General features: G+C 43.5%; 1 protein-coding gene across 5 annotated transcripts in view; it reads right to left on the reverse strand.

Annotated features, from left to right (window-relative positions):
• LRRC71 (leucine rich repeat containing 71) overlaps positions 1–23,150 on the reverse strand; it is a 196,710-nt gene extending 173,560 nt beyond the window's left edge. For 2 of the 5 annotated variants that reach the window (XM_073610234.1, XM_073610232.1), the window contains exons 1-4: positions 22,690–23,150; positions 19,193–19,284; positions 13,725–13,760; positions 10,361–10,495 (exon numbers count right to left, since the gene is read on the reverse strand). In XM_073610234.1, the coding sequence (XP_073466335.1) occupies positions 10,361–10,495; positions 13,725–13,760; positions 19,193–19,265 (244 nt within the window). In that variant the 5' untranslated portion in view covers positions 19,266–19,284; positions 22,690–23,150. Of the gene's footprint in view, positions 1–10,360; positions 10,496–13,724; positions 13,761–19,192; positions 19,285–22,611 lie in introns of all 5 variants that reach the window. The other 3 variants (XM_073610233.1, XM_073610235.1, XM_073610236.1) reach the window with 3 other exon arrangements.
• Between the last annotated feature and the right edge of the window lie 386 nt (positions 23,151–23,536).

The raw sequence follows: 23,536 nt of genomic DNA on the forward strand, positions 1-23,536 counted from the left end.
TCAGCTCTCTGTATACCATTATTGGTCACAGAGATGCTATGATGTCTGTAGAATGGGCTCTGTCCTCTTCCTCATTGTCTGGGAGACATCAGGAATTCTTGTTGAGTTGTTTGAACTTTTGTTTAACCAAAAATTATTTTTGGTACAATAGGGATTTTTATTTGCAGACAAGGGGAGTGGCCATGGGGGCCCGTTTTGCTCCCAGTGTGGCCAACATATTTATGGCCCGCTGGGAGGAAGAGGCAGTTTTTGCCAACAGACCCCCTGAGCTCATTTGTTACCGTCGCTTTATTGACGACCTTATCCTGATATGGAGAGGCAATAGGGATAAACTTGACATGTTTATTAATACTCTCAATAATAATCATAAAAACATCGTCTTGACTTGGACGATCGACCAGGAAAAGGTTGTGTTTTTGGATTTGATTATTAACATTACACAAAACCGTTTCACTATGACTAATTATTTCAAACCCACTGACCGCAACTCGTACATCCCCCTGGGAAGTTGCCACCACTATTCGTGGCTGTGCAATATCCCCAGGGGGCAGTACATCAGGCTGCGTAGAAATTGTACCTCTGATGAGGATTTTATGACACAATCACATATTCTAACAACCAGGTTTGAACAAAAAGGATACGATCGTTCCAAACTTGAGGAGGAGATCACTCGAGTTAAAGGTCTTGACAGAGGTACCCTGGTCTCTGACACTGTCAGGGAGACTGGTGGAAATAATCAAAATTTCAAGATGGTGCTTGATTATAATGTGCAGTATCGCACATTTGAGAAAATAGTACTCAAGAACTGGCCCATCTTGAAACAGGATAAAGTCTTAGGCCCAGTGCTCCATGATCGCCCTCAGTTTATTTACAAGAAGGCTCCATCATTAAGAGACTGATTAGCCCCTAGTGTTCTGAACCCCCCTGTACCCTCCTCGGATAGGTTATTTTCCTTTTTGAGTGGCTTCTATGCATGCGGTAAATGCATCCCGTGTAAACATGCCAAGGGGAATATTAAGAAAAGGAAAAAATTCCTAGCCTCTGCCACGGGTAAGGAGTATGAAATTAAACAGCTAATCACCTGTGAGACGGCAGGGGTCGTGTATATGCTGGAGTGCGGTTGCGGGCTCCAGTATATTGGGAGGACATCCAGACCCCTACATGTGAGGCTCGCTGAGCATGTTAACAACATTAAAAAAGGCCTGAAATCCCACAATGTCTCCAGACACTTCAAACTACATCATCATCAGAATCCCAAAAGTCTAAGATTCTGGGGTATAGAGAGGGTCACGAGACACTGGAGGGGGGGGAATTTCATAAGGCAATTGAGCAAACGAGAATCATATTGGATTTTTGAAACCAGGGCTCTTTGCCTTGAAGGGTTAAACGTGGATTTTGACACAAATTGCTTTATATCAGACCGTTAAGTGTCCTTCAGTTGATTTTTTATGTATTTGATTTTTTATGTACTTTATTTGATGACAGTGGCCGCGGATGACTCATATTTTTATCTTCATTTTATTTTAAATTAATTGTTGTGTAATTGTATTTACACTATTTTAAATTAATTTTTTATATTATATGGAATTAATTTTGATGTTTTATATCTTGGGCTTGTACATATCCCTGTTTGGGATTAGTGCATTTGCTCAGGATTGATCTTATTTGCAGATGTATAATGCCCCGTACACACGGTCGGATTTTCCGATGGACATTGTCCGATCGGAGCGTGTTGTCGGAAATTCCGACCGTGTGTGGGCGCCATCGGACATTTTCCATCGGATTTTCCGACACACAAAGTTGGACAGCAGGAGATAAAATTTTCCGACAACAAAATCCGATCGCGTCAATTCCGACCATGTGTGGCCTGTTCCGACGCACAAAGTGCCACGCATGCTCAGAAGAAATTCCGACACGGGACAGCTCGTTCTGGTAAACTTAGCGTTCGCAATGGATACAGCACTTTCGTCACGCTGCAATGTAAAAAATGGTTTAATACAGCGCACTCTCTTCTTCTTTATAATGTGACAAGAATTAAGTCGTTTTGCTGCTCATATTCACACACACTTCTCACAAAGTTTTAATTGTGTTTTTTTAGTGGGATTCCCTCAATATATTGTTATTAGATGTCACATCTGACAGTTTTATATTTTTTATGTTTTTTTTTTTGTTTTTAAGCCTTTTTTTTTCTTTAATGTTTGGATTTTTTCCAAGGCTGATCTTTGTTCAATGTTATTTTTATTTTTACTCCAGAATATTTTTGTCTGTGTTTTGTGTGTCAAGTTACCCCAACACCATTGATATCTTTTATTCTTTAATCTCCAGGAGATTTTTTGTTGTTGGTGTCCCTTGTTCATTTCACATTGTATATTAGAAATGTACCTGAATCCTCACAAACTGTCATTTTTGAAGTAAAACACATAGGAGAGTATAATTCAAAACAAAACTCCTTTATTAAGGGCTCAGAACCAAACAAAGAGGAAGGCAACACTGGATCAACAGCAGAAATTAGTGAAGCCTGGGACCCCCACGGCAGACATCAATTCTTAAACCTCAAAATTGGTGGCCTGAGGAGTCCATATGTAAGGGAGGGCAGTCTGGTCCGGGATTCACAGAGACTCGGATAGCAGCAGATGACATCAGTGTCCCCAGGCTGTGGTACCACAAGAGGCTGCATCTTTTGGCCGACCAGACTGGATCCAGGGCAATCACTCTCTGGTTTTCCTTCCACACTTCCTTCCGGGCTGTGGCTGTGCAGTTGGAGATGTGGCAGGAGGAGGAGGAGGACCTGGAGGAGGAGTAGGACCTGCAGGAGGAGGAGGAGGACCATCCCAAAGCTGTGTGTGAGGTGTAATTTGGCCCCTCACACCTTTCGCCAGAGCCTCAGATATGAGGGCCTCACACATGGCTTTTTGGCCCTCCTCCATCCTCTGCATTTTATATGCTATGAATGCAGCAATGTTCTCCTGCCTGGTGTGTGGTGCTCCCAGGACCTCTGTAGCCCTACAAAAAAATCTGATAGCCGCCTCCTCTAGGGTACTCCTCCTACTGCCACTTTCTCTTTCCAGGGGGGATGGAGGGACCTGCAGATCAGCCAGCCGGCTCGGCCCGGCCACCTCCTGGCTGAGACTTCCCTGTGTATGAAAAAGGGACATGGTTTTAGTTTTTGCATCATCAATCACAATCATAAATTAGTACTCCCAACTAACATCTAGTTCACATCATTGATTGGACAAGCAGAAATATTTAGAGGAACGCTATACCTGGCTCAATCTGGGCTCCTCTACATGTGGCCTGGAAGGCCCAGGTTGGGCGTCAGAAGCCTCAGCCAGGGGGGAAGGAAGCGTGGAAGGAAGACTGGAGAGGGATGGCCTGGGTTCAGTCTGGCCTGCCAGAAAGTGCAGCCTGTCGTAGTACAACATCCTGGGGACATAGATGTCACCTGCTGCTCCGGATCTCTGCGAATCCAGGACTTTATTGCGCTCCCTCAGATATGTGCTCCTCAAGCCACCAATGAAAATCTTTAAAAAAGTGATGTCTGCCGTGGGGATCACCTGCTTCACAATTTCACACAATTGCTCCAGTGCTGCCTTCCTCTTTGTTTGGTTCTTGTAATGGGGGTGTTTAATCTCCCACAGACAGGGCAGCTCCCTTAGCATCTCTATGAAGACTGAAATGAAGTCCTGATCTTTCAGTACCATATCCATGTTCACTGCAAGACACAACACAAGACAAAGCCTAATGTCACACCAAACTCTCCTAATCTTGTTACAATATAGGCTTCAATCTATAGAAGCAGTATAGGCCCCAGTTTGTCTCTTACCTTCGTTCTTACGATCGCCGCGTTCAATGCTCCTTCCTCCGCTCACAGATCAAACGTAATACGCACGCGTGTTACGCTTTATATACACTGCGCATGCGTGTAACTCCGCCCGCCCCTGACGTTTTTTCTAGTGTATTCCCCGCCCCTTTTCGTTCTGCGCAGTGGGTGAAGAGCATGATGGCAGTCATACAGCAGGTGCGGGCTAATTGTAGCAACAAGGAGGAGGAGGAGGAAAGGGCGGATCCAGGCACGTCCCGATCCAGAAGGAGACATTTTAAGGCCACAAATATGTCGTTTGGGGAGATGTTGGAGATGGTCGACATCATGAGGAAGTCCGACTATGACGGAAAATATGGGCCTTACCCCAACCCGAACATCCAAAAGGCCAAGATCATGGCGAAAGTGGTCAGGAGTCTAGAGCGGAATTTCGGGGTACGAAGGTCTAAAGATCAGCTCAGGAAGCGGTGGTCAGACCTGAAGTTGAGAGAGCCAGAGCAGTACCGAAAGATCCGGAGAGTGCTGCAAAAAAGTAAGTAGTTGTGCTGTGTTCATATTCTTTCTGTCTTTATTCCGTTCGTTCTGCTCCATATGCTTTTAGTAATTGTAACGTTTAAAAAGGTCAACTTTAATGTTCATGGGCCCATTATTCGTTCGTATCAAACATTTTTCTTTCGGCCTCTAGAACACCATTGTTTAAGCCATATGCATTTTCCCACATTTTTTTTGGGCCTACTTGGATGCAAAATATTTGTTTGTGTAGATGGGTTTGTTACTAGAATGAAATGCAAACTAGATTCTGTGTAAGGAGAGGACACTGAGCAGCTGTTTTCACATCTGGACACTGGAGCACTAGTGTGGGACACAAGAACACCATTTTTATTAGGGGGGCCACACAGGTGCTCCAGTGTATACTATAGGGGGGGCTACTGTGAAGCTTGTACCAAACAGGTAAAGTATTGCAGCTTGACAAAGGGCAATAAAAAATATACATCTTGGAACTCTGCTAAAATAGACAATTGTACCCCACTTCCAAGCAATGTTTCCTATTTCTAGTTCTGCCATCAAATATCTGTGTGCTAAGTATACCATTTTTGTTTTACATAGGGGAGAAAAGACTCCGAGGACACTCCTCATCCCAGGAGACCAGAGACCCCCCCCTCTGGAAGAAGGGGAAATACCAACACAAGAAGAAGAGCAGGAGGAAGAAGAAGATGTGGTGGAGATTGGCACCACAACAGGTGAGTGTCTGCGACCACAGGCTCAGGTAAAAGAGATGGATGTTGGCAGATTTTTGAGACCTATTTTTTTTGTTCTTTATCTCTTTTTAGGTGATCGTGATCCAGAACGCTTTACATCTGAAAGTGCCCAGATACTGATCGGGGAGATCATGGGGTGTAATCTCCAATTGCAAAACATCCAGCAACAAATCACTGATGTTATTAAAAAAAATAATAACATCATTGATGTTTTGGGGCGAATTTAAACCCCACAAAATCACCTGTTTTATCTTACAAAAATTTTTACAATGTTTAGAAAAGCCAAATTTGGAGGATGCACACAGTGTGCCAACATGTGCTATCTGCCATCACGGGAGATCAATGGACGCGTTTTGGGGGTGCAACCCCTTCCTCAATTATAAAGTCGCATTGAGGAAGGGCTTGCTCCCCCAAAACACGTCCCTTGATCCCCCCTGATGGCAGATAGCACATGTTGACATTCGTAAATTGGTGTGCATCTTCCAAATTTGGCTTTTCCAGGGGTGATTTCCCCCCATCTGAACGCTATATATCAAACCCAGTTCCTAAATACTGATGTCTGATATAGCCTTCAGGTTTTACCTAATGTGAACTTTGTAAGTTCAAGTTTTTTGGCTTTCTTGTTGGTTTTACACAGGCCTGTTTTATCTGAAATGGATATTTCGATTTTTGATAATGCCCCCCAAAAATTGTTATACAACAAACATGTTGTTTTGTTTTAAAAACCTTTGGGAAATGCACATGTGATTGTGCAGGTATAAAAAAGTGCCTTACTCAAGAATGTGTGGATTATTGTCTCAACATTACAACACTTTTGGGGTGATGTAATTGCTGTTTTATGCAAAAATGGGGGTTATTTCCTAAGGGCAAATACACTTTGCACTACAAGTGCAAGTTCAGTGCAGTTGCAAGTGCACTTGTAGTGAAATGTGTTTTTGCATTTAGGAAGTACCAGCCAACACTATTCTTTATAAGGTTACCCAATCACGACATTTTCTGCACTCAACACATTTCTGTCAGGGTCAGCTCAAACAAACACAAGCAGTAAATGTCCACCAAGAATTGCTTTTGGTTGTTTTTTATTTTAAAAAGGTGTCACAGATTGTCTGGCATATTGATAGCCCCCCTACCCGCAAAGAACTCCAGGTATCGTAACCGGACATCACGGGCACTCAGGGAGGGCAAGCCAGGACGGCCGCTTTCAAGCGCCGTCATTGTTGATGTATTTGGTATTCCGGCCTCAGGCCCAACTGAGCCAGCATAGTTGGCTGAATGTTTTCTTAAAAAATTATGGAGAACACAGCACGCCAGTATAATATGGTTCAGTTTATACTCCGCCATATGGATGGGTGTCAGAAATAGTCGGAACCGGCTGGCCAGGATTCCAAATGTGTTCTCCACCACTCTTCGGGCTCTGGCCAGCCGGTAATTAAAAACCCTCTGTTCCGGGGTGAGGGTCCTCATCGGGAATGGCCGCATCAGGTGGTCCCCCAGCGCAAACGCTTCATCAGCAACGAACACAAATGGGAGACCTTCAACATTGTCCTCTGGAGGTGGCAAGTCCAAGCTGCCATTCTGGAGACGCCTGTAGAACTCCGTCTGGCCGATCACTCCACCATCGGACATCCGGCCATTCTTCCCCACGTCCACATACAAGAAGTCGTAATTAGCCGACACCACCGCCAACATCACTATACTATTAAACCCCTTGTAATTATAATAGTACTACCCCGAGTTGGGTGGTGGGACGATGTGGACGTGTTTCCCATCAATTGCCCCTCCGCAGTTAGGAAAGTCCCACCGCTGGGCAAAGTGGGAGGCCACAGTCTGCCATTCCTGTGGCGTGGAAGGAAACTGTTGAGGAAAAAACAATAAACATTACTATTTTTTCACAGAAACATGGCAAGCAGATTAGACACAAACATTATGGGTCAACCTCCAGATAGCATTTACTAAGGGGAATTTTACAACAACAAAGTATAAGGTACACCTATCATATTCCCCCTCCCCCCCTCTCATGGTCCATTTCTAACATTATAGGGGGGGGAACTCTTGGACAGGTAACCCTCTCTTCACTTCATTGAGAGATGAATGCCTAAATACAGGGTATTACTTGGAACAGCCCCTCCTTAGTTACACTATTGGCAGACCACTGGACAGGTAAGAAGTGTCATAATACAAAGATATAAATACACACTGTACACATTTGAGGACATTTGGACATTCTGCTATTACCTATCAAGATAATAATAGGATACAAGAACTTTAAACAGTACCATTGGAAAGTAGACAGGCAGGCCCTTGCACTACATGCTTTGGGGAATTCATCCATAAATCTGACCAGTAAAGAGATGGGTATAGTGTGTATGGGTTTGGCAAAGTCAGCAGATAGATGATTGAGGATAATGAATTGGGATCAGCTGACTTAGCAGTTGGGGGGGGAGGGTTACAAAAAATTTGGGGACATCACAAAAAAAAGCCTCTGGCCCTCTGCCTGAATTTAAATCAAAAATAACATTTCAAAACATTTTAGGGGGTGTTTGGGGTAAAGCACTACTATGGAGCTGATAAAATACATTGTTAAGTGACTACATGAGGTGAATATAGGGCAGGAGACACCATGCTGGGGAGGTTATTGAAGGGCAAATATGTATGAAGGACCTAAAATAATAATGACATAAAAATCCAGCATGCATGAGGACAAAGGGGACATTCACAGCATATTACAATCACGGTAATTAGGGAATGAGGAAAGAAATACAATATATTAGCAAACATTCAATACAATAAAATGTGATATAAAAGGATAAAAATCTTACCTTCGTATACTCCTTCTGCAGGACCTGGATGATGGCAGAACAGGTCTCTGGGATAATGATACCCAGAGCCTGGGGGGAGATGCCTGTCGAGAACTTGAGGTCCTGCAGGCTTCTCCCTGTGGCCAAATACCGCAAGGTAGCGACCAACCTCTGCTCCGGAGTGATGGCTTGCCTCATGCAGGTATCCTGCCTGCTGATATAGGGGGTCAGCGAAGCCAACAAACGGTGAAACACGGGGTCCGTCATCCTGAGAAAGTTCCTGAAATCATCAGGATTATTCTCACGGATCTCACGGAGCAAAGGCATATGACAGAACTGGTCACGCTGAAGCAACCAATTCTTGGTCCATGAACTCCTCCCCACCCTGTTCATGGACTGGACTTGTGTCAAGGTCAGGACCCCAACACCAAGCCCCCGCACAGCACGAACTCTACGAGGAGTACGCATACGAAACATGGCTAGAAATCGGTCGGCTGCTCAGAACGAAGTAACAGAACGCACTGAAGAACAGCAAGGTCTGTGAAGAGCGACCTGAAAAACAGCAACGAGCAGGCAAGATCACACAGAAAACTCCGATACGAACTGACTGCACGCACTGAAGAGCAGATACAAACCCACAAGCACAAACTGAACGTCAGAAAACGATCTGAAAGCCACGAGTCTGAAAAAGCGCGAATCGTCTCTCACCAAACTTTTACTAACACGAGATTAGCAAAAGGAGCCCAAAGGGTGCCGCGCTTGGTTCTGAACCGGCCTTTTCTAGTCTCGTCGTACGTGGTGTACGTCACCGCGTTGTTGGCGATCGGAAATTCCGACAACTTTGTGCGACCGTGTGTAGGCAAAACAAGTTTGAGCCAACATCCGTCGGAAAAAATCCTAGGATTTTGTTGTCGGAATGTCCGAACAAAGTCCGACCATGTGTACGCCCTATAAGGGTGAAATTTCCGTTCACTCATTTATTCTCATTCAGGTGTCACATCCGGATTGACTTCCGGGTGAGCTTGAGGTCTTTCACGCTCAGTGTACTGTTGCCATGGCTACGTACCTAGCATATAGCGCGGGTGCCCACGACGTCCCTCATCTGCTGATGAAGTCCCCGCCCACTGGGACGCAACGCGTCCAGAACGAGGAACGTCGTGACGTCACCCGCGGCCACTGCGCATCTGCTAAGCTGTTTGGAAGATCGGTGGATCTTCGTTTTCCTTGTACCAAGTACTACATATGTGAGTGTTTCGATTTTACTTCTTAAAATAAAGCTTTTACCAAACGGAGAGCACTATCCTTTTGCCATTTTTATTTCATATGGCCGTATTGGAGTTCCTGTACCTGGTCCTTGACTGATGTGCTGCATATCCATTGGTTTATGATAAAGGCGTTTGTGACCCTCTATAATCTAAGGGTCCATTACATCAGGTGAGAGGCCAATTGTTACCGTGGTGGTGGGCTCCTGGAATCACCGTTTTTGCAAGCATGCATTTCTCCACACTTTGAAGATTCTTGTGGATTGGATATTTGGACTGATTACACACACACTGTGGTGGAATGTATTGTGCTTTTAGTCCTCTCATCCCACTTATTTACTAGCGCTGCACTTTCTGATTTGTTGTGTTTACTGAGGGATTTGAATTTTGACCCTGGTGTACAGCTGCTGTTCTTATTATTTACTATTTCGCGCTGATTCATTTCCTACATTTAATCTCTCAGGTTATGCCGTCCTGGAAGATGACTAGAGAAAGTAGTAGTAGTTATAACAATGACCATCACTAAATTTTACATTATGACATAATCATTAGTAGTATGATTCTGAAGTCTCCTCCTGTACATTTGACAACACCTCTTCTGAATTGGAAATGTCACAGAGAGTACAGGGTCAGTGTCAACAGCAACTTCTACAATCCTTAATACAGTAAAATATGTATTATCTTCACATGCACATAAAATTCCCTTCTACTCTCAGACCCCCACAGGTGCTGCGAGGGCTGCTATGGCTAGAGGGGGGTGGCTCATTCCTAAATACAGTAGGACCATTGAGAATGAACGTAGCCAACCTCAATCAGGTAGTCAGCCATTGGCTCCTACTGCTGTTGATCAAATTCTGTTTGGCTGAGAGCAATAGAAGGAACTTTTTTAAAGTTCTAAAGGCGGTTCGAAAGGCAGTTTTTTGTCTTAATTCATTCTCTGCATTAAGGTAAAAAAAATAAAAATAACTTTCAGTTTCAGCTCCCCCTCACCTTAAATTCTTACCTGAGCCCTCTCTCGATCCAGTACTGTGCTGGTCTGCAGCAGCACTGCTCTTCTCACAGGAGGCTCAGCAGCAGAGGGAGCCATTGGCTCCTGCTGCTGTTAATCAAATTCTGTGAGCGGGAAGGGAGCTGAGCACTGTGTGTACCAATAGACAATAGAGGAGGTCATTCTGCTGCACCCCTCTCTGCATAGGTCCAGCAGGTAAAGTCAAAGCTTACCAAAGGCAGTTTTCTCAGATGTCGGTGTATTGGGCAGTCGCAGTCGGTTCACAACTCTGGGAAATTCTGTATAGCCCAGGCGCCTACAGAGCTCAGTGAAGTCTTGTTCGAGGTTTCCAGTGCACTGGTAGTCATCTGTAACCAAAGTGTCACAATAATTAGAGGCAATCTTATATTTAATTACAGCTCTCAGTTCCTTGCTTTCTGCAGAATACTCACGCACATTGAAAAGTTAAGAAAATAAAAGAGCCAGTCTTGACTTTGCTATTAATAATGGGAAAGGGCACAGGCACAGTCAGAACCACAGTCAACAACCGTGTACAGTGTACAACCACATCACCAAAGAAACACCAAAGAAATACCCAGTACTTCCTGATACAGAGGAACACAGGGCATGGACAGCCCCATTGCCAGGCCCAATTGCTGTCAAGTGAGGGCAAGCATATGGAAGGCAACATGTACAGCATTTTCTAAAACTGGCTACAGATGCTACGATCTGATTGTACATACCTCTATAGCTCTATCAAAATCCATGTAGTCTGAAGACTGCCCCTATTGAATAGAGATTAAGGTAGGCTCTCACATTTGATCTAAAGGGGACTACATAGAAACTGTACAATAAGATTGAAATGAGCTTGGCCAGTTAAAGATTTAACTCAGTTACTTATTTAGCAAGTACAGCCTGCATACATTCCATCTTGTAGAACCTGTTACATTGCCAAGAATGAACAAGTTAAAAGGTATACTTTAAAGAGAACTTCTGAAAGTAAAAATATGGGAGCTGCCATTGTTGAGATTTTAAAATGCAGGTATTGGAGGGGCATTCTGATCCTGGCTTCACTAATTAGTGACTGAGGAAATAGATTTTAAAGTGGTTGTAAAACCTCACATATACCCAGTGAAGCTATTGGCCTCAGGTGATACACAGAGATGAAACAAATCCTCTTCATAAGTTGTATTAGTCTATCTACAGTCTTTTCTTCTCTACAGCCGTTCAAAGTGATGAATTTATAAAGCTTGTCTGAGAATTCAAAAAAAAGGGGGTGGAGAGAGAGCTGAAGTTACTCTGCAGAGCTCATAGAAGAGAGCTCTGAGAGCTACACACAGCACACAGGAACAGAGTTGAGGCTGCCAATCTGCTGGAGCTCCCTCCCCTGTCACCATTTTTCTCTTGGTGTCAGGAAAACTTGTCAGAAGCGATTCATGCTGATAGCAGAGGAATGAAGCAGCAGAAAAATACCACTTAGTCCTCATAATTGAGGCAAATACACACTATAGAGGGATATGCTTTGTACATATTTGATGTCTGAGGTTTACAACCACTTTAAGGGAAAGTAAGCACCTCTGTATAAGGCAACAGCTGCCCTGGCAAAAGCTTAGTTGCCATCTAAACCCACAATAACCTGGTATTTAATAATTATTGCAAGGTAATTAATGAGAAACTAGCAGTTATTCAAAATATTAGGTTACATTGAATAGAACATTATTTACCGGATACCTTTAGGGACCTTTCACACTGGGGCGGTTTGCAGGCGCTATTGCGCTAATAGCGCCTGCAAACCGTCCCGAAAGTGCCGCTGCTTTCATTCCAGTGTGAAAGCCCCGAGGGCTTTCACACTGGTGCGATGCGCTGGCAGGACGGTAAAAAAAGTCCTGCTAGCAGCATCTTCGGAGCGGTGAAGGAGCGGAGTGTATACTCCTTCACCGCTCCTGCCCATTGAAATCAATGGGACGGCGAGGCTATACCGCCGGCAAAGCGCCTCAGCAGAGGCGCTTTGCGGTGGTTTTTAACCATTTCTCGGCCGCTAGCGGGGGGTAAAAACCGCCCCGCTAGCGGCCGCATACCGACAGTAAAGCGCCGCTTACAATAGCGGCGCTTTACGGCCGACGCCCGCCCCAGTGTGAAAGGGCTCTTAAGGCTGTACACCACTGAAGGAAACCAAAGCCATTGACTAGTGATGAGCTATGATTCAGGCTGAACCCATTGTAAGCTGTCAAATGATAGCAGGCTGCTGGCCCATTCAGTTACAACTGGCAAATTCCGTGCCCCATTGCTGCATATAACAAAGTAACAAAGCAAGGATGCTGATGACATAACTGACTTAATATGGTCACATGGCCCATTGGGCCAATGGCTTGCTATCATGTGACAGCTTCCCGAGGGTTTGGGCAGAACATGGTTCAGCATGAACCATACTTCATCACTACCTGTGATCTGACACAAGCACACAGTTTAGGAATTAGGACTTCAATGGAAGCATGCTTATTTTAGGTCAATGAGTCTCCAGGTAGTGAACCCAGGCATGAGGATGAAGGCTCTGGCAAATCAAGTCAGCAGTTCTAATTTTTTTATGCTTGCAGGTTCTCTTTAAGAGATAACTTCACTTTTAGTAGGGTTAGAAAGGTCCAAAAAGGAGAAGGTAGGAATGGAAGGGGAAAGAGGGGCATAGAAAGAGAATAAGTTGAGTATATCGTAGGATAGGCACACAGACAGTAAGGAGGGATTTTGGGTTCATAACCTATCAGTTGTGAAACATCAGTTAATGGCCATGTACATCAATTCAAGCATTCCAAATTTTATGGAATTTCTTTGGGCAGTTTCTACTCCATATCTTACTTTATATATAGGCAAATTGCTAATAGTGGCATTCCAAGCAGACAGAATAGGAGGGGCAGACAGTTTCCAATTAAGGAGTAGAATTTGTCCTTTATGTTTCCCATACCCCATATCTTCAGCCTGAGTTCTCCATTGTGTGGCTTTGCCCAGTGCCTTTGCAGAAAAATGTCCAGGCAGTGTCCAGCTCCTACTTTGCATGCTTACAAACTCCGTATTCATTCCTAAGGCTGATCCAGACACATTGGTTTGAACTAGATGGACTTGCAATTATTGGTTGAATTAGATAAGACTTTTTTAACCTGCCATCCAGAGGTGTACAACTCTCCATGCAATAGGGACTTATTTTCTGCAAAAACTATGCAGCTCCCTGCAGGTTTACATAGTAGAGGTGGAGCCATTTAAATGAACAACACTGACAACAAGAACCACATTCATAGTCCGCATTCATGGACTATGCATGTGCAATCTGTGTTGGTACGAGGCTTTGTCAACCTAAAAATGGAACTGAAAGGTAAAGATTAATAAAAATACTTTTTAAATACTGTAACTTTAACATATTATGGTTTACATGAGTAAGTCATATACTGAGTAAGCCAATTGGGAATACATGAGTAAGCCAACTGGGAATACACATACTTTTTAACGTAGGTATTATTCATAACACTTAATCCCAAAATACCTCTGTTCACTACCCTGGGCTAGTAATAAAATACTGAGAAGCATAAAAAAACTGCACTCTCTTCTTACCAGCTGACAGTGATGTTTTGTCTTGCGGACCAACACCTTAAAACAAAAAATACATAAAAAACACATTACAAAGTATTTAGCATTGTTATATAGCAGCAGCCAAGCCCAGAAAACTTCTAGTAATATGGAGCAAATGGCAGATCTCTTGTTTAGCCTTATCACTCAAAAACAAGATAACCATGAAGGATACTTCATATGGGTTAAGCCTGGTACACACTGTTGGTTTTTTTCCATACAACCCACCGGGCTGAACGAAAAAAAAAAAAAACTTCCAGCTCCGGTCAGAGCCACTGTACTCACTATGCGAAGTAAGTAGAACGATCTCCCTCCGCTGAGCTATTGTGTTCTGACAGCGGAATGGCCCCCCGCCAGAACACTCCGATCAGTGCTCTTGGCCATTGGCTGAGAGTGCTGATCGGGAATCAGTCATCTGCTCGTTCTCCAGCATCCGCGTCCGACAGACTGACACACACACGGGTCGAATGTCGGACGTTTTTTTTTAACTGGCAAATGTCTCCCAACATTCAGCCTGTGTGTACACGGCTTAAGGCCCCTTAGACACGGGTTGGCTCCATTGGAGTCCGCCTGCTCAGCGGGTAATCTGATCCCCGCTGGGCTGGTGGGTGGCTGCTCCTCTATGGGTGGTCGGTTGTAAAAGGACCGCTTTTCCTTTTACACAACCGCCATCCGATCCAATAGACAGATGGGAAACGGATCCCCATCACTCTTTTGCAGCACTGTGATTGGCTGCAACAGAGATGTCAGCATGAGCAGTCCGAGACAGCTCCGTCACAGTTCTGGGACAACTGATCAAATGCGCTGCTAGAAAAAAGCATAACATTTAAAAGGCCTAAACACAGAATAAGAAGTAAAGAAAAGACTAAATAAATAAAACCAGTCTGTAGTCTTCAGAGGCCTTGTCCCAGAATGCACAGGGCCCCAAATGTGGGTACCACTCTGTACAGGGTTCAAACCCAGCCTGCCACAGACTTTGACAAACTGCCCATGGATGGGCTGCACCTGACCCTGCTGGGCATTCTAAAATGCCAGGAGGAATGCACTGCTCCTAGACAACCCTGTGTGTGCAATGGGTCTTATTTGTGGCAGTGTAATGTACAGTCCTGCTACCAATGAAGCTGAGGAATGGGAAGTTATAATCAGGGCTGGGACAAGGGGGGTGCAGCAGGTTCATTTGCCTGGGTGCAGTGTTAAGTGGGGGAAGGGGGCAAGGCGTTCCCCCTGACCCTATCCAGACCTCCATCACCAGGAAACTGCACAGGATTTCACAGCTCACACAACTGCTGCTATCATTTGTAAACACAAAAGCCAGCAGGACTGGTGTCTGACAGATGAAATTGATTGCAAAGGAAGTGAGTAGTGGAAGACTTCCTCTTCTGGATTTTGTGTTTACAAATGACAGCAGTAATTGGGTGAGAAGTCTGAATGGGGTTCAGCAGCCCAGTGTAACTGGCAGAAAAGGAGATCTTCCACCTGACACTTCTCCTCTCATTCCTGGGGTTCCAACCCCCCCTCCCCCCACTCACTAGTGGAGATCTTGAAGGGGCCAACCTGAGCAGCAGCAGCAGATGTAGGGTGCTTTATAACTACTCTTCACTGTCTGACTCTGATGTACAGTATGTTCCCTTTGCTTCACCAGACATTTCGCATGTCATGTACATTGCCTATTATGTACCTCAGTTTGTATTGCAATGTTGTACATTCCCTATTCTGTAACCCATCATTTCACATGCAATGTTATACAATCCCCATCCATCACCACCCTATTCCATTTGCCAGGCTGTATGTTCCACTATTCCACAGTGCATAATTCAATATAACATGCTATACTTTCCTTATTCTGCAATACTTCATTCCGTATACCATGCTGCATGTTCCCTATTCTGCAACACCTTCTACCCCATGTACTATGCTGTACGTACCCTTTCCCCACTACCTCATTCTGTATGCCACGCTTTGTGTTCCCTGTACTGCACCATTTCATTTTGTATATCATGCTGTTTGATCCCTATTCAGCAATGCCTTATTCCAAATACTAAGCTGTATGTTCCCTATTCTATACCAAATCATTCCACACACCATGCTGTACATTCTCTATTCTGCACTACTCAAGCTTTTGTTGTATATTTTATATTCCACACTGTACTGTATACACTGAGCTATAAATTCCCTTTTCGGCACTGGTTCACCCTGTCTGGCATGCTATAAATCTCCTATTTTACTGTGCCTTATTCAATACAGGATGTTGGACACAGATCTGTAAAGAAAATCCGTACACAGTGCAGCTTGTTACCACAAACATTACATTTCATGGTTCTGCTCAACGCGTCGGGTCACTTCCAGTCATGCGCAAACTGGATGTTTTTGTGAGAGACTCCATATTTTTGGATGGCAACTGCTTAATGTGATTTTATTTATGTAAGCGCATAGTGAGACGTAATAAGATGGGTATTAATTGTACATGGGGTGCGCTATGAGTATCTTCCAATTCCTTTTTTGAGCCATAACTACATCAGAGACCGCGAGGACAGGTCTCTTAAACGGACCCGGCAAATGAAGTTGCGGCTAAGAGCTGGAGACGGAATCACACAGATCACTCTCTAAAAGCGCTTATGACCTATTTAATTTAGGTCTTATATAAAATGTGACCAGGCATTTCACTAAGAGGTGGAGTGGAAGCACTGATAATTACAGCACAATAACCTTTTGAGCACATTTCTCGGAAGATTGGTGACACAGTAATAATTGTGAACTATGTGAATGGTGAACATATTTAAACGTTAACACGCATCTCAATGACTTCTCTGTTTAAAATCACTGGGATTTAACACATTATTTTATTGCTATTGTTTCTGTTTGTATTTTATTTACTTCATAAGATTGTGATTTCATGCAGCACAGGAATATTGTTCATTGCCCCAGTGGAGGTCCTGTAGAACAAAAAGTGTCAGCTAAATGCTTGCTAAAGCTCTACAAACTGCACAATTTTATATATATTTTAAGTGATCACCTTTTTATTGTACACATCTGTCATGATGTTTTTACTTTTTTATATTAAAACCCTACATTTTTGATCTATGCTATGTGGAAGCCTTCTCTCGTTTTTCTTTTATGATCACTGCTCCCACCATTGATTGGTGAGCGATCTGTGGATATTGCACAATATTGGAGGATTTCGGTTGAATTCCTGGTTCCAGTACCCGTTGACTGCTGTAAAAGTGCTGGAGTGTGTCTTCATCTCAGCCATCCAAGGAGATCGTAACCTGCAATCCATGTTTGCATCCTTGCCTGCACGACTCACTGCCGCTGGTGTGTGGGTCCACAACTCATGGTAAGAGTACCTACCCCTCCCCTTGGTGGTGGAAGCACAGTCCTGGGTGGCGTCTGATTCTGAATATTTGAATATCACCATCCTCAACTTTTTGGGATATATTAACATCTCTCACTCTACTAAAGATTCCCTTTGTGGATTGTTCCCTGAACACCCATTTGTTTGGACTTATCACTTCATCACATTTTTTTGTTGTTCATTTGAACATTGATGTGTATATATGTGCACTTTAGATATTACCTTATTACCTTATATGTGTGCATTCAGTTGAGTCAGTTGTTATAGTAATAGCCTATCTACATTGTTTGGTTCAGATTTAAATTTATTTTACACAATCGTAGAGGTGCATGTGCACTTTTCCCTAGGTTCATTTCTAGGGCTTATATATTTTTAGCGCTACACATTTTTCACTCACATTTTGCATACAATTAGTCTTATTGTTGTGTTAGCAGCTTATTGTTCCATTGGTGGTGCAGTAATTTATTCACATTTCCACAGGTATATTGTTGATTATAGGAGCATTTGAGAAAGATAACACATTATGGTTGTTTGATTTGTTTGAGTTATATTTTAATTTAAAGGAACAGCGCACCATTTATTTATTTACATTTTAACTGTGGTTAGTGTGAGAGCAGTTCCACAATATATATACTAATCACATAAGTATTACACAATATACGTATAGTCTTTATTTCACTTATTATTTTGTAATAAAAATTCTTGTACACATAGTTAATACATTGAGCAGCGCATGAGTCTTTTTAAAATAATATCTCTACAGAAATCTGTACTAACCTCATTATCACTGCCACAATATTTTCAGTACTTACTCACCTCTCATGGCAATTAGAGCATTGTAATAGAAAAACTGTGTAGAAATTGTGTAGGAAAACACAATAGTGTTTTTCTTTTGGGAAGACCCATTACATTTTTTTTCTATGGAGCCCCGGGATTTTAGTTTATGCCCCCCCGAATAATACCTAAGTACCTTTAGGCTGAATGCACTCTACCTTTTTACTACAACATTTCAAATGCTGTGTGTCTTCCAACTAAAAGATTGTGTATAGCGATCCTCACTGTACTAGAATTCTATAAAATAGATGTTTATTATCCTATAAAACCATTAATAGAAATATAAACTGAATCATAAAAAACACCCTTGGATAGTAAATTAGATCCACTTTAAAGTAATTCTAAAGGTAGAAGGTTTTTTTTACCTCAATGTATTCTCTGCATTAGGGTAAAAAACCAGCTCCCCCCATATACTTATTAGCACCAGATCTCGTTCCTGCGCTGTTCTCTGAGAGCAGTGGCTCTCTCTGTTCTTGCTCAACAAGAACGCCAGCGGGGGACCCCAGAAGAGGAGGATCGGGGCTGCTCTGTGTAAAACCATTGCATAGAGCAGGTAAGTATGACATGTTTATTATTTTTTTTTTTAAAAATTAGAATAGCTTTAATCTACCTCTGTGACAATGGCCCCGTATCGGTCCTGCTACACTGTGGCAGATACAGAAGATTCTATAGCACATGATTGCACAATGCTGTGCGCATGTTCATATAGCAGTGTGCATCTGTTTTTTTTTTTTTTATTTGAACTTTCCACAGCACGCTTCTGATTGTGCTCAAATACCCATTAACCTGTCGGCCTATAAGTTAAATATCTTGGTTTAGCACACTAACATTCAAATTGCCCTTGATTACTTAAAGTGGTTCTAAAGCCTTCTGTGTTGCAGCTACCCCCCCCCCCCCCAACCTCCCCTTTTTCTTACCAGATCCTGATCCGATCCACATCCTCTCTCCTCATTGGACAGATTTTTACAGCAGGAGCCATTGGCTTCTGCTGCTGTCAATCAAATCATGTAACATGGGATCGGGGGGTGGGGCCGAGTCCCCCTGTCTATGTCAATGGATGCAGCAGAGGGACTCAGGAGCGAGCTTTCCCTGAGGGCACCCGATGAAGAGAAGGGGCTTGGAGCGCCGGCAGTGGACTCCAGAAGAAGAGGATCGGGGCTGCTCTGCAAAACTATTGCACAGAGCAGGTAATTATAGGCATATTTGTTATTTTTATTTAAAAAAAACACAAAGGTTTACAACCACTTTAAGGGGTTCAGTGTAGTACCTGCACTTTGGGAGTCATTCTCATTTTCTTTCAGTGCCTTGTCTTTCAGCAACTTCTCAGCTTTCTTTCCCATAGCCACAGTTCTGATGATCCTGCAAGTGCCAAAGGAAGCAGGTAAAGTGTATCCAAACCCAAGATCAAAAATGTCATACATTGCAGCTTACCAAGCATTAGATGAAGTGCCTGCATGCAGCGTTGCGCCGATTAGGACGGTGCCATTGCTGGCAATTGCCGCTGATTTGACATGTGATTTGACATATCAAATCGCATGTCAAAACGCACCAGTGTGAACCAGGGCTAACCCAGAGAAAACAATGTTTTTATGGAACTTTGCATTAAAGGATACAGTAAGTTCACCTTTTTTGCGTTTTGCAGTTAAAAAAAATGTGCATTTATTATTTCTTTTCTAAGCAGATCGGGGTGCAATGCAAGGCTCCTGCAGATTCTCAGGATAGTTGTCTGCCCATACCTCAGGAGTCTGTGCCTCAGGAGCAGAGCGGGAAGATCACCGCACTCTCGTAGTTCATTGTGATCTCCAAGCCATCAGCCGCAATGGATGATGGTACTTGTAGTCTAGCAATACACAGGAAACTGTGAATGAATGACACGATCATGTGGTGGAGTCCCACACAGGCATGCTGTTTTCAAATTGTGACAGCGGGTGCAGGGAGAGGATTCTCTGCCTGCTGTCACAGGGTGTAAAATATAACATGTTTAAAGAGACCATCCTCTCCTGCTTTAGCCCCTTCTTCCCCGTGACAGCGGGTGGGGGTTCTGCTCCCGCACCCACTGTCGCAGTTTAAAATTGGCATGGCTGCATCATCTATTCACAGGAATCTTTAAATAAAGAAACTACAAGTCCCGTCTGCAACCGCAGCAGACTGCTTGTAGTTCAGAATGGCCCCCAAGGACGCTAATGAGCACCCTTGTAGCCTACTAACACTTCCTCCAGCATTCAGAAAGAAAGTCCATACAGAATTACAGGCAAGAAAGCTGGAGTAAATGTCTACAGGCTCCTGTGAAAATAATTATAAATGCACATTTTTTTCCTGCAAAAATAAGTGCATTTACAATTTTTTTCCAAAAATATAAACTTAGTGGACTATTGCAATTTTGACACCAAAAATTGATGTTTATTTTTAACCACTTTAAGACTAGACTGCTTCACCCCCTTCATGCCCAAACCGTTTTTCAGTTTTCATCACTGTCATGCTTTGACTGACAATTTTTCAGTCATAGCACTGTGAGATTTTTATCATTTTTTGAAACAGATAGAGCTTTCTTTTGGTGGTAATCATTCACCACTGGGTTTTTATTTTTTGCTATATAAAAAAAAAAGTTTAATGTTTTAAAATTTTGCAAATAATTAATCTTTCTTTATATATTTATGCCAAAATGTAGTTTGCTAAAAAGAGCACAACAGGTCTTTACATTAAGAAGGGAACTTTATTTCACTGCACTAAAACACTCTTGTAGCTGCTTGACCCCTTCATCAGGTATGGCGCATTGATACTACAAATGGAACATACCAACTTATTGAAGATTAGGTATACCAATCATTTGATTATACATACACTGAACATTGGCAGACTGGTAGGTTACCAGTATACCGCTTCAGTAGTTATATTATGTTATGAATTTAAAAATTAATTTAAGTTAAATTCTTGACTTGTTGATTTTTTTTTTTAAATAAATGACAGAAAATGACATATACTCAACTGTGAATAAAAAATTCCTTCATGTAAAGGAAAATATAAATCAGAAATCAGAATACAAATAAACCAATAAATAAGGTTGCATAAAATGAAGTATATAGCATACATGAACACGGATTTTTGCAAGTGCAAATGAGCTTCAGTGTAAAACTCACATCTGGTTCCTGTGGCTGGGGATCTGCAGTTAGTGCATATAGCCGCCACTAGGTGTTCATGGCTGGAATCACTTGTACTTGTGTAAACACTTGTGCTCTTTTGCATCTGCATTTAACTATGCATGCATACATATGATTCCTACTACCTGCACTACTCACCCCCCCCCCCCCACGCACGCACGCACACACACGTACAATGTAGATCGGTTGATTTTGCTAACCTATCCATGGCCTCCATGATCAACCATCGGAGCAGGACTCTCCCCAGCACCGGGTACCGTTCCCACCACCCAGCCGCTCCACCCTATTGCCTGCCAAGAACTCTAACAGCCGCCGTACGCTCTGCACCACCCCCTCCCCCATTCTCACACACATGGGCCGCCCACACCAGATTGATCATGGGGGACAGGCTGGACCACAGAGTCCCTGGGGGGAGAAGGTGCTGCAGAGCAATGCCCAGGAGTTAGGACATGCCTCATCGGAGGTGTAGGGGGCCAGGGGAGGCATGCTGCACATGGCCGCAACACAGCACACTTGGGGAGCACAGTAATAATTTTGCGCCCCCCCGAAATGTTGCACCCGGGGTGAGAATACCGGCTGCATCCCCCCACGCTATGCCACTGCAATCCAGGGGCAAATCCGGGGACAGATTTGGTCCGAGGACAGTGTCCTCAGTCCGGAGACTGTCCCTGGAAATGTCTGGTCACCCTATCCTACGGCTTCCCGCACCGAACAACGTCAGGAGTGTTACATCAGAGCTCCCTTGCGCCTGTGTTGCATCAGAATCGGTGACCCGTCAGATCAGGTAACAGAAGCGACATTCCCTCAGCTGTGCATGCGTTCCACTGCTACCAGGTTTGCTAATCTGACAGAACACATGCAGTCAGAGGAAGCGCCAGCGGACAACTTACTACACCCAGCTACATCTTGAATTTCAAAGTAATATTAGCAATAAAGTGAGCGTATATAAATAAATATAGTGTGTTGACATCTGTGATGCTCTTTTTATGTTATATTTTGAAAGAAGCTGGATGCCAGCAGTAGGAAGGTGGCAGAGTCCGTGTTGGTACACCCCGCACTGCTCAGCGCTAAACCTTTAGGCTTTCAAATTTAAACATCCAAACAGCATCACAAATGTCAATATACCATATTTATTTATATACGCTCACTTTATTGCTAAAATTACCCTGAAATTCAAGACGTAGCTGGGTGTAGTAAGATGTCCGCTGCTGCCTTCTCACTGCAGGTGTTCTGTCAGATTAGCAAACCTGGTAGCGATGGAACGCATGTGCAGCTGAAGGAACGTCACTGTCGTTCCCTGATCTGACAGTCGCCAATTCTGACAGAACACCTGCAAATGTCCATGTGTCTGTACCTATGCTAAAGTGTCTGAAAAATGTCCAGTAATGCAATAGGAAATTATACTGAAAGTACCTATACAGCTGTTCTAATTGAACATTCATCAATGTGTGTTTCAATGGGTAATGTACTGATCAAATACAGCTCAATATGAAATAAGTGCAATGACTAATAATGAAAAAGTAATCACCTGTGATGTCACACAATAACATATAATAACATTCATTTGTTCATAATTGGTCAGTATTTCTTCTTATCTGTTGATTACCTCTGTCAGCCGTCCGAGCTTATGAGAGACGTAATGTGGCGGCGCCTGGAGACGCTATGTTTAGGGCTGTTGTGCGTTCCACAGCCGCATGGTATTTCCGAGTAGAGTGCGTTCCAAGGTCACCATCTCTACTACGCATGTGTGGGAGGGTCACTAGCTGTTGATGCTAAAATGCTTGATACAACAGTGATTTGTAGAACTGGTTTTACTCGGGTTGTGATTGTGCACTGATGATGCTTTCCTGTGCACTTCGTTATACAGTGGCGTCGCTGAGTAGGTGCGGACTGCACCCAAATGAAAGCATATCTCGCTGACTTGCCATCTAAATTGCCCCTGTCCTCGCTGTCTCACACAGCACAGCGGACTGAAGCCAAACCCAGGCGCCTACCCCTCCTCGGCTGTTTACATGTACACAGACCGGAGGAGGGACACTGCTGTGCATTGCCGAGCTAAGGTCTGCATTGTACAGAGGAGGAGCACAGAGTGTGTGAGGGAGGGGCTGAACGTAATGTAGGAGGTGGGCTGTACTTAGTGTAAGGGGGGCTGTACTTAGTGTAAGGGGGGGCTGTACTTAAAGTGGAGGGCCATCCTAAAATAAAAAAGTGTGCATCAATATTTAAAAAAAATAAAAAAAAAAAAACATTTGAAAAAAAAAAAATCAACTTACCTGAAACCCCTGTTGCTAGGCAGTCTTCCTAATCTGCCTCTTCCTATTCCGCTGCGTTTCCTCCTCTTCGGCGAGCGGCCCCGTTGCCTTCTGGGACATGTGTGTGTCCCAGAAACCAATGGGGCCATTCACAAAGTGCCGCGCAACTCGCGCATGCGCAGTAGGAAACTGGCAGTGAAG

This window comes from Aquarana catesbeiana, linkage group LG13, assembly GCF_042186555.1.
Source record: "Aquarana catesbeiana isolate 2022-GZ linkage group LG13, ASM4218655v1, whole genome shotgun sequence".
NCBI lineage: Eukaryota > Metazoa > Chordata > Amphibia > Anura > Ranidae > Aquarana > Aquarana catesbeiana.